At 45.8% G+C, this 14,409-nt stretch overlaps 1 protein-coding gene across 1 annotated transcript in view; it reads right to left on the bottom strand.

Annotated features, from left to right (window-relative positions):
- Positions 1–14,409, bottom strand: part of LOC138368654 (methyltransferase-like protein 27) — a 134,708-nt gene that overhangs the window by 11,385 nt on the left and 108,914 nt on the right. The window contains exon 7 of the mRNA XM_069331370.1: positions 10,194–10,306. Coding sequence (XP_069187471.1) covers positions 10,194–10,306 — 113 coding nt within the window. The remainder of the gene's footprint in view (positions 1–10,193; positions 10,307–14,409) is intronic.

Here is a 14,409-nt window from a genome sequence, read left to right as displayed (position 1 = left end):
AGGAACGGATCTGGACTACTAATCTTGGGAGTCTTCAACCACAGGAAGAAAAATTGGGAGGACCAGACACATGGAGATCAAAGCTGCTGGACGTAGCAACAAACAATTTTTTAACTCAACACATCAAGGACCGACAAAAATTAGAGAAGAAGATGAACCACTTATGCTTGATGTGATATTTACCCTAAATGAGTCAGATTTATGAAAAGTTAAGTTTGGAAGCATCCTTAGGAATGAGTGATCACAGTGTATTGATCTTCTAGTACCTGGTAGAGCTAGGATTTATCTCCACAAAAAAAAAAGAACTAGAAAACAAAGGGCTGGCATACCGAAAGGGAAATTATGACGAGGTGAGAAAATTCCTAAGCGATACACCATGGGACACAGAACTCAGAACTAAGTCCTTGCAAGACATGATGGACTATGTGACCCAAAAGTGCCAGGAGGCAGTAAACAAGTTTATCCCGGCCCAAAAGGAAAAAAAACGAAAAGATAAAGAAGAATCCGTGGTTTAATAGGGCATGTATGGAAGCAAAGAAACTAAACAAAAGGGCGTGGAGGAACTTCCGAAATAACAGAACACCTGAAGACAGAGAGAGTTACCAGGGAACCAGGAATGTGTATGTAAGTGTGAGAAGAGAAGCAGAAAAGAATTATGAAAAGATATAGCAAATAAAGCCAAGACTGAAGCAGAGCTACTCCACAGCCACATCAGGACAAAAATAACAGTGAAAGAACAGATGATTAAACATAGAATGTGTGATGAAAGACACAGAGAGTGACAAAGAGGTGAGTGAAATACTCAACCAGAGGTTCCAGGAGGTCTTCACAATAGAACGAGGTGAAGTCACTGCATGTAGAGAGGTGGCAGTAAACTAGGCGGCCTTGGAAGGGTTCAAAATTACAAGAGATGAGATCAAAGCGCATCTGATGGATCACGACGTGAGCTGCTGATCTGGACGGAATCTCACCATGAGTACTGAAAGAGTGTGCAGAAGTACTTTTCTTGCCACTCTTCATAGTGTATTGAAGAGTGGTACTACACTTCTCCCATCTCCAGTGTAGGTCACTGGAGATGGGAGACTTACCAGAAATATAGAAGATGGCTAATGTAATCTCAATATACAAAAAAGGATGACAGAGTAGAGGCACTGAACCACAGGCCAGTGTCCTTAACTTGTATACCATACAAGGTAATGAAGATCGAGAGAAAAACCTAGTAACACATCTGGAGAGAAGGGACTTTGTGACAAATCGCCAACATGGGTTCAGGGAGGGTAAATCTTGTCTTACAGGCTTGATAGAATTCTACGAAATTATCTCAAATATAAATTCAAATAATAATATATTAGCATATTGTGCATATATAGGCACAGGTTAGGTTAGGTGTTTAGGTTCTTTTGGCGAATATTTGTATTTGTAGTACGTGGGGTGAAGCATTTAAAGCGTTGTGGTTCGAACAAAATTCGTTAGTGAAGCACTTAATTTGTTCCGGAAGTGTTCGAACGTCAACAGTTGTGAGTCGTGTGTAAACCGTTTTTCATTCATAATCAGGGGGTTTAGCGGGTGCATGGAATCTCTTTTGGGTCTTTGTTTGGAGGATGGACATTTATAGTTTTAGGGTTCGAACAAAATTCGTCAATGAAGGACTTGTTCTGGAAGTGTTCGAACGAAATCAGCTGTGAGTCGTGTTTAAACCTTTTTTCTTTCACAACCAGCTCGTTCTCCAAACAAATATCGAAAAGTGATTCCATGCACATGCCAAACCCCCTGTTTATGAATGAAAAACGGTTTACATACGTCTCACAACTGATTATGTTCGAACACTTCTGGAACAAATGCTTCACTGACGAATTTTGTTCGAACCACAACGCTATAAATACTCAGCACGTCCTCCAAACAGACCCAAAAGTTATTCCATACGCTCACCAAAATCCCCTGTTTATGAATGAAACCAGTTTACACACAACTCACAACAGATTTCGTTCAAACACTTCCGGAGCAAGTGCTTCATTGACGACTTTTGTTTGAACCACAACGCAATAAATGCTTCACCCACGTACTTCAAATACAAACAATCGCCAACAGAACCTAAATAGGTTGCGTGGTGACCACCGGCCAGGTCGGACGTTCCTGAGGTCTCTCCGCTCCTGGCTCGTGTTTACGTTGGGTGATTGCTGGTTTGCCCTGCTGGTGGTGGTTTGCCACTGACAGGGTGACGTTTGACTTAGGGGCCATTATACCCGAAAATCCGAAGAAAAATTTAATATTTACGAAAAATACTACAACGTTCTGGCAACACTGTAGTGCAAACCGTTTTATGTTATGTTGAAAAATAACGTAATTATAGTCAAATTTCCTGCTGCAACTTTCCCCAATCCGGTCCTCGCGGCCTGGGTGCGCCGCGGGGTTATCTTGAGATGATTTCGGGGCTTTAGTGTCCCCGCGGCCCGCTCCTCGACCAGGCCTCCACCCCCAGGAAGCAGCCCGTGACAGCTGACTAACACCCAGGTACCTATTTTACTGCTAGGTAACAGATATTGTGTCTTACATTGTTTAAGTCTAATATTTCGTAATAGCGTTGAAAATAACATTTTATGCATAAAACGAATATATACTCACTCATTGGCAACAGTCTCGTGTGAGGGAGAGGGTGGGGTTCGTGGCTTAGCAGTCAGTCACTCTGTGTGTCCCTCAGCTAGTGGATCTATCATTGACGCACGCTCACAATATCTCCCAGAACTCTCGCTATTTGTGCTATTTGTACTGCAATATGACGTACCAAACGAACAAGAGGAAAGCATTGAAAGCTAGATGCATGCGAGCTCTCCTTCAGCCGCGAGTGTGAGGAACTTGTCACAGCCCGCTACCCCCCCCCCCCTTCCAACTTTTACAACTATATCTGCCTTCACAGCCTTTATTTATTATTCAATTTACATGAAACTTGCACATTATATGTAGAGATTATGCCTCTAAAAACACTGGTAGTTTTTCTTATCTACGTAGATTTATTGATTTTATAAATATTGATAAACTTCATTTTGTTGCATACGTTTTTGGGAAACTTTAAAAATCTGTATTATTGCACTAAATACATCTGGGATAAAAATCCTTTGTTCAAATCTTTATTATATAGTAAGGTCATAGCTAAGTGTCATAGAAATTATTTCGGTTCACAATTGTGGGCTGTGAAAATAATTGAACATTGTTGAAAAATTGTCTAAATTTTTGTTTTCTCCCTCTCTATTTAGGCTGAGATGCTGAAACTTGGCCCAGTTGCAGCACCTTTCACATGTATCATGATAATAAATTTTGAATACCCTACAACAACTCTATTATTTCCTGGTATAATGGCCCCTTAGCCATGGGGACTTCTCGCCCTCCAGTGAAGAGGACATTGTCGGCTGGTCTGGCACTTACGGTGCCGGTGGACCATTCGTTGATCAGTGTCGCCTTGGTGGACATGCTTCATGTGCAGCTGTCGGACCCGGTGGGCATCCAGCTGCTTCAGGGCAACCGTGCTGTGGTCAAGTTCCGCCTCCAGGCTGCCTTTCAGGCGTTTCTCGAGCGGTGTGAGGGGCGTGTTTATCCTCTCCCTGATACTGCTGGTTCTATTACGGTGGTGAATCTTAGTGTCACCTTGACGTCTGTGGCGGTGCATAGTGCCCCCCTCGATTTTCAGGACGACTTCTTGAACTCCTGTTTTGAACGATTTGGGACAGTGTTAAGTGTTCGTTGGAACAAGGTCGTTGCCGGGCACTGTGTTGGTATGCTTGACGGCTCCCGCACCCTGACGATGTCGCTGAAGTGTAGTGTACCGTCGTCGATGTCCGTGTTGGGTTACACACTCCGCTGCCAGTATCGGGGTCAACCGCGCACCTGTTATCGGTGTGGTGGTCACGAGGGTCATCTGGCTGTTGCGTGCGACGTGGGAGCAACTGGTCGGGTGCATGTTTTTCGTGCGGAAGATTTTCCACCCCTGTTGCGTTCGGACGGTTCTGAGGGCGGAGTGGGTGCTGTACCTGAGGCGCCTGATAGCCTGTCTGCTGGTCCGCCTGTTGAGGCGATTTCTACGTCCTGTGCGACACGTCTGGTGACTGCTGTGTCCCCTGGGGTTGTTGAGCCAGTGTGTGTGGGTGTTGGGCCGTCGCCTGAGCTGCATGTAGTGCAGGATGTCCCGGTGGAGGTTCATGTCCCGTCCCCGCCTGTGGATGTGATACCGGCTCCCGGGGACGCGGGTTCTGCTGTATTGGAGGGGGGGGCTTTGACAGGGAGAGGTGCCTGCCGTGCCTGTGTGTGTTGGCGACTGTAGTTCTGCTCTTTCCGTCCCTTTGCAGAAGCGTGCACGTCGGTGCTCTGAGGCTGTTTCCCTGGATGATGTGGACAGTGTGAGTGATGTGGACTCTTCGGACGGTGCTGGTGTGACCTGTGTGGGTGTAAAGATGGTGGCTGTGCCTGCAGTGGGGCCTGCTGGGAGTGGTGTGGTGCGGCCTGTCTCGAAACGTTCTCGGCGGGCTCGGAGTGTCTCCCCTTCGTGGTGTGCCTTGGGAGGAGGTACCAGTTCAAGTGTAGTGAGGGGGTTTGGGTTTAACGGCTGTAGGTAGACCCTCCTGCTCACGTGATCCCCTCGTGAGAGGGGCCATAGCGTCACCTGGAAGGAGCGTGATTGGCCAAGGCTCCTGGGCTCGGGAATGCTTTGCAGTGATTGATCGAAGAAGCTGCAAGTACCCGGGTCGCTAGAGGGCCCTCTCTTGGTGCCAAAGGGCATTCTTTCAAGTGTCGGCAGCTTGAGGAGGACGTGATTTCTCGTGCTAGGCCAAGCACCCGAAATACCGCCTGCAACGACACAAAAGTCACTCTCGATCGTTGTGCCATCATCCCAGGACCATGGGAAGTAAGAATCCGGTATCCAGGAAGAGGGAAAACAGCGATAAAGCTAACGAGTGTGAACTTAGTGATTGTCACCAAGCCACGTGATTCTAGAACGCCATTCAGAGAAAACTGGACTGTGGAGGCTGTGTTGATCTACATGTGGTAGTGACATCCGTCGTCTAGCGTGCCTTAGTTACAAGGTACCTGGGAGAGACGATCTTGTGAAGTGTTGTGTTGGAAATCTTAAATTCGCAATTCCGCGGAATTACCAGTGAACAGTGAAGTACTCTACTAAAACACGATCTTTCCTGCCTCACTCCACAAAGTTATGCGCCTACTCCGCCTACAGACTCGCTGACATCACTTTTGGTGGGCATAGTCATTTTCATGTGCCGCGCCGTGTTAGCGCCGTACCTGTCGTACCGCGCCGTGCTGAGGGCGTTGTACCATCCCAGCTGTGTGTATATACCAGCTGCCGCAGTGCCTCGCTCCCCTTGCCTACCCTAGGCTGATTGAATTTGAACAATTATGTCTTTTTCAGGACCACCACGAGCACCAGGGATACCATCACCCCCGGCAGGGGGAATCACCCATCCCCATGAGGATCCAGAACCAACTGACGCAGGCGAGGTATCGGGAGCAGGACCCAAGGGCCCCACACTGGCCCCAACCCCAACCACAGGCGCCACACCAGGGCCCATACCACTTTCCGGAAGCACCCCAATACCCGACGCACCATCCTCGCACTCCACAGAGGAATTGCTCGTAGAAGAAGCATCAACACACGCCACATCCTCACATTCCTCAGCCCACGTACGAGGAGGCGAAGCACTCCAACGCGTACAGGAACGCTTGGGAACTGGCCGTTGATCGTCGGAGCTGTCACCCCCAGCAGGGGTCGCCCGGGAAGAGTCGGCGGCATGCTGCCCCACAACCGAGGGAGCACGCCCCCGCAGAACGTCAGCCTCAGGTATACAGGATATGAGCCCGCCACCCACAGAGGACACAGGAGAAAAAACAAGCGCAGCTGGCAAAGGGAAAGGGACCAACACTTTCCCTTTGAAGAAGCTGGCAGGGACGTCGAAGGCGGGAGAAGAGGAGAAGAGGGAACAGGAACAGAAGCCGCCGGAAGCTAAAATACAGACATCGGAAGCGAAGAGACAGACTGCGGGGGCGGAGCCGCACACACCACCACATCATTGTGTACACCACCATCCACACATGCCGGGTCAGCAGGCGGCTGGGGAACCTCCCCACCCACTCCATCACGAGGCGACAGGTCCTGCACCACCAACGGGGGAAAGTCCTCTTCCCGGAACAGATTAACAGGTGCAGCCGCGACCCCAGTGCAATCGGCTACCAGATACCTCTCAATGCCACAACGAAAACAGGAGCATGGTTGCCTTGCATAGAATGCCCACAGAGTGTACCCCAGCAAGGTTACCATGGAAGGAATCGAGGACTTGAATCTCAAGGCGAGAGTCCGTGTACCACAGGAGACCCCGTGCTACTTTCCGGAAGAGACAGAGTTCATACAGAGGGATACCACCGTAAAATATTGGCCAAAGTATCTCCGAAGCAGGCTCTCCAAAAACTCGAGGGGCACACCATGCAAGGCCACATAGGTAATTTAGCAGCAGCGGTCGGAAATGGCGACCGTACCGCCGTCCCCAACCCGTTCTCGCAAATTCGTAAAGTCCATATTGACTTATTAAATAAGTGCATAGGCGACATACTAAACATAATAGATACCCTTAAAAAGATTCATAGAAAACACCGACCTTGCCTAACATTGTTAGTATCTTAAGATAAACATCTTATAGCTTCGTAATTACAATTGTTACTTAACCTATTATAGGTATAGATTAAGTAATAATTGTAATTACGAAGCAATAAGATGCTTATCTTAAGATACTAGCAAGGTTAGGTAAGGTCGGTGTTTTCTATGAATCTTTTTAAGGGTATCTATTATGTTTAGTATATCACCTATGCACGTAGTTAATAAGTCAATATTGACTTTACGAATTTGCGAGAACGGGTTGCCGTCCCCCAGGGAGGGTCAACGTACGCCCATCATAGCAGCTACGAACTTCTTATACACCGCCGCGGAGTTAAACTTCACTAGTACTCGGTGGGTCAGGTGGAGCCCGTACACCTCAGCTACGCGAACACATAACATGTCCAACAACACAACCTCAAGAGCAAGGTATGAAGCATGGCCTGAAAACTCCAAACCAGTGGTTTCTGTCCGGCGAGCAGAGGAAAGGGGGATCTCCATGGCGCCGACACGCCAAGCAGCACCCTCCCACACGCAACTCCAGGCAACAACTCCCTCTGTTCAGTTAGTCATTATTCAGTCAGCGACGACGGGAAGGATCTCGTGGGTCCACCAGGCGGTTGAATAGCTGTTCTTAAATGTGCCACTGGGGTAGACAGTAAAGTAATCTAGATTTTTATTGAATAAATTTGTTATTGTTCAAGAAACGGTCGTTCATATCAAACCCGCCACAATATTGTCCAACTTTTCATGTTCTGTAACGCTTTGCCTGCTTATGTGTAAATTAAGTCTGTTCCTAAAAGCTAGAGTCCAATTCATAGCACTACACTTCAAAAAATTCGAAGTAAGTACCCTTTGGTTATGCTTCATTGGTAGTTATCACTAGAAGGAGCCAACGACCTAAGTGGACAGGTTTCACCCGTGTGGTGAAGCCTGGCGGTTTACTCCCGATATTTTTATATGGTCTCAGGTTTTAGGTTAAATATCTGCTTGTATGCAGTTCTTTCTGTTTGAGGTCGGCCTCCCATGCGAGGTAGTTCCATTACGTAACATCAATAGGAAAATAATTCTTTTGATCAAGTCAAAGAAAAAAATCTCATACGATGCCTATACATGCACAATATGCTAATATATATGTTTTTGGCTCCTAAGTGGGCCTGTGTTTTTCTGTTGTTCAGTTTTTCGGTGTTATATTTGTGGCCTTGGTTTGCCTTGGCCTTTGCTCCCTGTTTTTGCGTGTTTGGATGCTGTGTGGTGTGCGGTAGAGGTGTACTCACCTAGTTGTGCTTGCGGGGGTTGAGCTCTGGCTCTTTGGTCCCGCCTCTCAACCGTCAATCAACAGGTGTACAGGTTCCTGAGCCTATTGGGCTCTATCATATCTACACTTGAAACTGTGTATGGAGTCAGCCTCCACCACATCACTTCCTAATGCATTCCATTTGTCAACCACTCTGACACTAAAAAAGTTCTTTCTAATATCTCTGTGGCTCATTTGGGCACTCAGTTTCCACCTGTGTCCCCTAGTGCATGTGTCCCGTGTGTTAAATAGCCAGTCTTTATCAACCCTGTCGATTCCCTTGAGAATCTTGAATGTGGTGATCATGTCCCCCCTAACTCTTCTGTCTTCCAACGAAGTGAGGTTTAATTCCCGTAGTCTCTCCTCATAGCTCATATCTCTCAGCTCGGGTACTAGTCTGGTGGCAAACCTTTGAACCTTTTCCAGTTTAGTCTTATGCTTGACTAGATATGGACTCCATGCTGGAGCAGCATACTCCAGGATTGGTCTGACATATGTGGTATATAATGTTCTGAAAGATTCCTTACACAAGTTTCTAAAGGCCGTTCTTATGTTAGCCAACCTGGCATATGCTGCTGCTGTTATCCTCTTGATATGAGCTTCAGGGGACAGGTGTGGGTGGGTATGTGTGTTTGTCTTGTTGTTTGCGTGTGTGTACATTCTTTTCTTGTCATTCTGTATATGTTGTATACCTTGTGGCGTGTGTGTGGTCGTGTGCTCCTTCGTTCCTCTGTGTATGTGTGGTAGGAGTGGTTTTGTGCACTTGGTCTTCTATCCATGTCTCTTCTGTCTCTGTTTTATGTATTTGGTTGCGGGTGTATTTTATATTATTTATGTTATGTATGTATCTTCTTTATTTTTTATGTGCTTTTCTCTGTTTTATTCTGTGTTGATACGTATCTCTGTACTAATTAGCGCTTTGTTTTCTGGTACCCGTGTTGGGGTATCGGGGTTGTGCCCTGTTTTGTTATTTTTTACCTGCCACGTGTTTTCCTTTTTGTTTTTGCGGTTACTGTTACTGTTGCTGTTTACTGTTACTTTTATTGTTCCTATGTACTGTTCTTTCTTTGGTATACTTGATATGTACTGGATTTCATTGTGTTTGTGAGTTCTTGTATTTGTTTTCTCTATAAAATTGAAAAAAATATGCTAATATATAATAATATTAATTTATATATGAGAAAATTCCTGTTTTGAATGAACAGCATGTTAAAATTTATGATTGCGTATGTGGGGTCGACCGCTGGATGTAATGGACTTGAGTCGAGGACGGGTTGTTTAAATGCTTCACCCACGTACTACAAATACAACTAATCGCCAACAGTACCTAAACACCTAACCTAAACTAAATAATGCCTAAATATGCACATTATGCTAATATATAATAATAATAATTTATATATGAGAAAATTCCTATTTTGAACGAACAGCATGTTAAAATTGACGAGTGCGTCTTTGGGTTCGACCGCAGGATGGAATTGACATGGTCTGAGGACGGGTTGGTTTACTATTGTTATTGAAATCAACAGTTTGAACTAAATGCTTCCTGGACATAAATAAAAAGTGCTTCATTTTAGCATATGCTGCAATTTGTCACGAAAAAAGAATTCTGATATCAAATAGCATTCATTTACAGTAGAGAAAAGTTATCCTCAACAATATAATTCAATATTACTTTGTCCATAATGTAAAAAGCAAAATGTTATAAATTTTTAAGCATTTTCTTGAGGTTATCTTGAGATGATTTCGGGGCTTTTAGTTTCCCCTCGGCCCGGTCCTCGACCAGGCCTCCAACCCCAGGAAGCAGCCCGTGACAGCTGACTAACACCCAGGTACCTATTTTACTGCTAGGTAACAGGAGCATAGGGTGAAAGAAACTCTGCCCATTGTTTCTCGCCGGCGCCTGGGATCGGACCCAGGACCACAGGATCACAATTCCAGCGTGCTGTCCGCTCGGCCGACCGGCTCCCTATCAACTCGAAAAGCAGTATTACAAAGTATCCCCCCCCCACCAATGAAATAGACTTTTGACCTCGACTGTACATATATATTTATTTAAGTATGCAGTATAATAAAATGCATTTAGCTTGTTGTCTTCTTGCCATCTTTCACGAATGGTTAATTTTTTCTAATAAGAACACAACATTTGAGGATTTCCTGGTATCGGGCAGTCGGGACACATACGATTCCTTGATCGTCGTCGCCCTCAACCAACAACAACAACAACAACATTTGAGGAAATATTACCTTCTGCCACAACCCTTGTTGTTCTAGGCGTTCCATGCGTGGCTCCAGCTTGTCCTTGTATTCCTCCAGTGTCGTCAGGTACTTCACATTCGTCACAATTATCACCAGACCACCTGCGTGAAAAGAAAGGTATTAGTACCTGAAAAAGGTGATGCCCTCCAACACTCAGTGATGGCAGGCGCTGCACACTACACATGCCTGACATTGTTCATGTGTAGGGTGCTGTCCACCATCTTCCTGAGTGTGGAAGGTGCTGTCCACCATCTTCCTGAGTGTGGAAGGTGCTGTGCACCATCTTCCTGAGTGTGGAAGGTGCTGTCCACCATCTTCCTGAGTGTGGAAGGTGCTGTCCACCATCTTCCTGAGTGTGGAAGGTGCTGTCCACCATCTTCCTAAGTGTGGAAGGTGCTGTCCACCATCTTCGTGAGTGTGGAAGGTGCTGTCCACCACCACTCGTGAGTGTGGAAGGTGCTGTGCACCACCACTCGTGAGTGTGGAAGGTGCTGTCCACCACCACTCGTGAGTGTGGAAGGTGCTGTCCACCACCACTCGTGAGTGTGGAAGGTGCTGTCCACCACCACTCGTGAGTGTGGAAGGTGCTGTCCACCACCACTCGTGAGTGTGGAAGGTGCTGTCCACCACCACTCGTGAGTGTGGAAGGTGCTGTCCACCACCACTCGTGAGTGTGGAAGGTGCTGTCCACCACCACTCGTGAGTGTGGAAGGTGCTGTCAACCACCACTCGTGAGTGTGGAAGGTGCTGTCCACCACCTCCAAGTGAGTGTAGACAGAACTCAAATTGTGTTGTTAATGATTATAGTTATCTGCACTATGTTTAAAATACTTGCTAGGTTGTACTATTACTTCTACCCAAGACAAGTGTGACATCCTTCCCTTACACCAGGTTAAACAATTAATTTTATTATCTTACTATTACTTGAAAAAATTGGACTGTATTTATAACTTTATCCTACTAGGTGTTTACTTGTACACATAGCTGGGGGGTTTATATTACATAGTCTATACCACATATATGGTGGTATTGGTAGTTTATACCCATAAACTACCAATTTGTGTTATATCTAAAACAAATTATATGATAAAAATGGGTTTGTATAACTGTCATGTCTTAGCTGTTATGTTGTTAAGCTCCTTCAACATCAGATTTTGGTTTGTCACATGTGATCCAGGACTTGGACCTGTTAATGGCAATTCAGTTGTTTTTGTTGGAGCAAGGAAGCGTCTGTACAGATTATGTAGGTGTTAAAGCTCTCTGGGATTTCTTCAGTTCGTCAAAGGCAACCCTTGGTTAGGGTTTGTTAGGCTACATAACCGTATCAGTAAAAATTACATAATGAAGTAAGAGCTCTACAGGTATACACACGAATATACCCAGTAAACACAAAACCTTTTCGTAAGTTTTTAATTGGTCGCAGAAAGATGACAGTGTAACTATATATATAAAGTCGTCTTTATAATGTATAAAATACGTTAATTTCTGTCACTCAAATCGTGGACCATTGTTGTAAAAGTACAACTGATCTTTTAAAACTTTTCTAATTTAAATTAATTACAATGTGAGGAGATGGTTCACCAGCTCACTTACAATAGTGCTATTATGCCTGTGGGAGCCAGTACACTTGTTAAGTGCACTTGTTAAGTGGGCGGACTTAAGTTTGGTAACCAGCAACCGAAACCTCTAGTGTTTGGGCTCATGTGAGAGCCCCAGTCATCAGCAGTCCATAAATGTTACCCTGGCCGGGGTGGCATGTCTGTGGACAGTGCTAGAGCTGATAGCATCATCTCATTGTATGGCTTTGAGGCCAGACTCAGCTTTGCGCGGGAAACAGCTAGGCCGCCGGCGTGGGTGTGGGGCCCCGCGCTCGCTGCCCACTTGAGTGGTTGTCATGGAAACCAGCCGCCATCTTAGAAACATCTTGAGCCGCCATGTTGGTCGGCCATCTTGGAGCAGCCCTAGGGGCTATGCTACACCGTCGCTGATTGGATGAGAGGGCTAGGCCGCTGTATGCCTTCCTCTCATTGGTTATTTCGAGAAGGACGCGGGGATAGCCGTTGTGTAGCATCATTCTGAACCCAGCTGCCACCTTGTCATGACGCTTCCTGTACTCAATTCGGCCAAATTGATGTATAGGGCGTCGTGGTGGCTGGACTACAACTGCTGATGCTTCCTGCTTCACCTACGACAACGGTCGTCACAGAATCCGGCCGAAGTCGTCGCTTGGAGGGGTTTAAGACATTATTGTATGCAGGGGGTAGAGGTACAGTGATCTGGGATCGTGTGGGAATGTGCATACGAGCAGCAACAGACTCGTAGATCCCATACCAGTGTTGATTAGACTTGCTAGTGCTCTGTAGCAGTCGATGGGAACGGGGAAATTTGTGTCAGTGTTAAGGCAATTTCTCAAGGTTGGTGTGAGACGCTATCGTTGTGCGTGTCACCTGGGTATGAACGCTTCACTTCACCGGGGAGTCGAGGGTGCGAACTCAGCTGTGATGAGTGGGAGGGGTTCGAGTGTGTGCCAATTTTCCGTATAAGTACTACGGTCAGGAACTACCGCCGCCTACGCCACCCGGAGTGAGCCAGCCACCTATAGCGGGGTGCCTGATGTATGGGAATGGTGTGTAAAGCTGGCAGTGTGAATGAGTAAGTACCTATGTGTGTATTTCGGTGATTAGTAGTCTCTAAAGCTTGAATTCGAGGTCAAGTGTTCCGTCACATTGTCACTCAGCACCTGTTCAGGTGGAGTGAATTGTGGGCGAGGAGATTAATCACCTGTGTTGTCATCTTGTCAGTCCAGAGGGACTTAAGTCTGGTGTACACAGACGTACAGTGTGTGTGTGTGTGTGGGTACACACGGGGAACAGAGTATACATAGATTAGCCAAGGACTGAGAGGATGTCCATGTAGTAATAATTATATTATTCCATTGTGGTAATCATTTTTGATCGTCCGTGGGACGGAGTGATATCATTTCCATGTGTGGTCTTGCAGGTGTGGAATTCCAACACTGAGCGCTCAGGTATGTGTAACGCCAGTGATTCCTGGCAATGATTATTGTGGAGTGTGCCACAGTGTGGCTTAAATTTCTTGTAGTGTTCCCAGGGCCGTGACAAGTGTGATTTATATAAATATATATTGTGGTTGCAGTATTAATTAACGTAATTTTGGTGAGTTTTGGTGAGTGACGAGGCTGTCTAGAGAGACTGCCCCCGCTCTGTCGGGTAACGTAACTCTCGAGTGTTTATCGGCATGTGTGACCGATAAATCACTCACCCATGTGATTTAAGGAGTGTGAGATTCTCCTTAGTGTTCCCAATAACGTTTGATAGCTGTAGGCTACATGTGTCAGCGGTAATTATATATATATATATAATCGTAGTGTCACGGTGCCCAGTGTTATTGTGTTAGTTACTGTGAGGTGATTGCAATATATTGACCTATGTTCTAGGGGTCATTTGCAGCAGTAAGTAAGTAAGTGTGTGCAGTATCCTAATATTTGGAAATTAGAGTACTTGCCGTGTGTGTTATTGCAAAGGGGGTTGTTATTTGAGGGTGATTGTTGCTAGTGTTGAGCAATCACCGTATGTGATTGCAGTTCAGTAAAACCATTGTGGGGCAGGGTTCTAGAGGGTTCATGTCCTGTAGGTTATTTTACTAGGTTCTGCAGTATTGTCATTGCAATCGGATTGTAACGTAAATCACTGTGATTTGTTAGTGTGATTTGTCATTGTCGTGGGTGAACTCGGCTGTAGACGAGTACTTGGATATACATATATTCTCCTGGTTATCTGGTAGGACATCGAAGTCCAGTATTCAGTGAGGTGATTGCGAGGCAATTAATATAACGTAACCAAGGGAACGCCCATTGCTTTAAGAGAATTTGTTCTTTGACAATTTGAGTAACGTAGAATATGTTTGGGTTAATTTACTTTCCTGCAAGCAGCTACGGTAGTCTCGAGGAGCCTAGCCATCAGGCAGATAAGAATTAGAGTATTGTCTGTCGTAATTAACGGTCAGTGGGCCGGGTAATTGACGTGTTTGAGGAAGTCAAAGTAATTAATCTCGATCCTTGTTTGATCGACTCACACGAAGGCTACATTGTTCCATTAACGTAACGTCGTTATCTGCCCGGAAGTACCGGCATTTGATTGACTCGTGAGAGGAGTAGCGTCATTTTAGAATAACGTAAACGTGG

This window comes from Procambarus clarkii, chromosome 25 (assembly GCF_040958095.1).
Source record: "Procambarus clarkii isolate CNS0578487 chromosome 25, FALCON_Pclarkii_2.0, whole genome shotgun sequence".
Taxonomy (NCBI): domain Eukaryota; kingdom Metazoa; phylum Arthropoda; class Malacostraca; order Decapoda; family Cambaridae; genus Procambarus; species Procambarus clarkii.
This window is presented reverse-complemented; position numbering and strand designations above follow the sequence as displayed.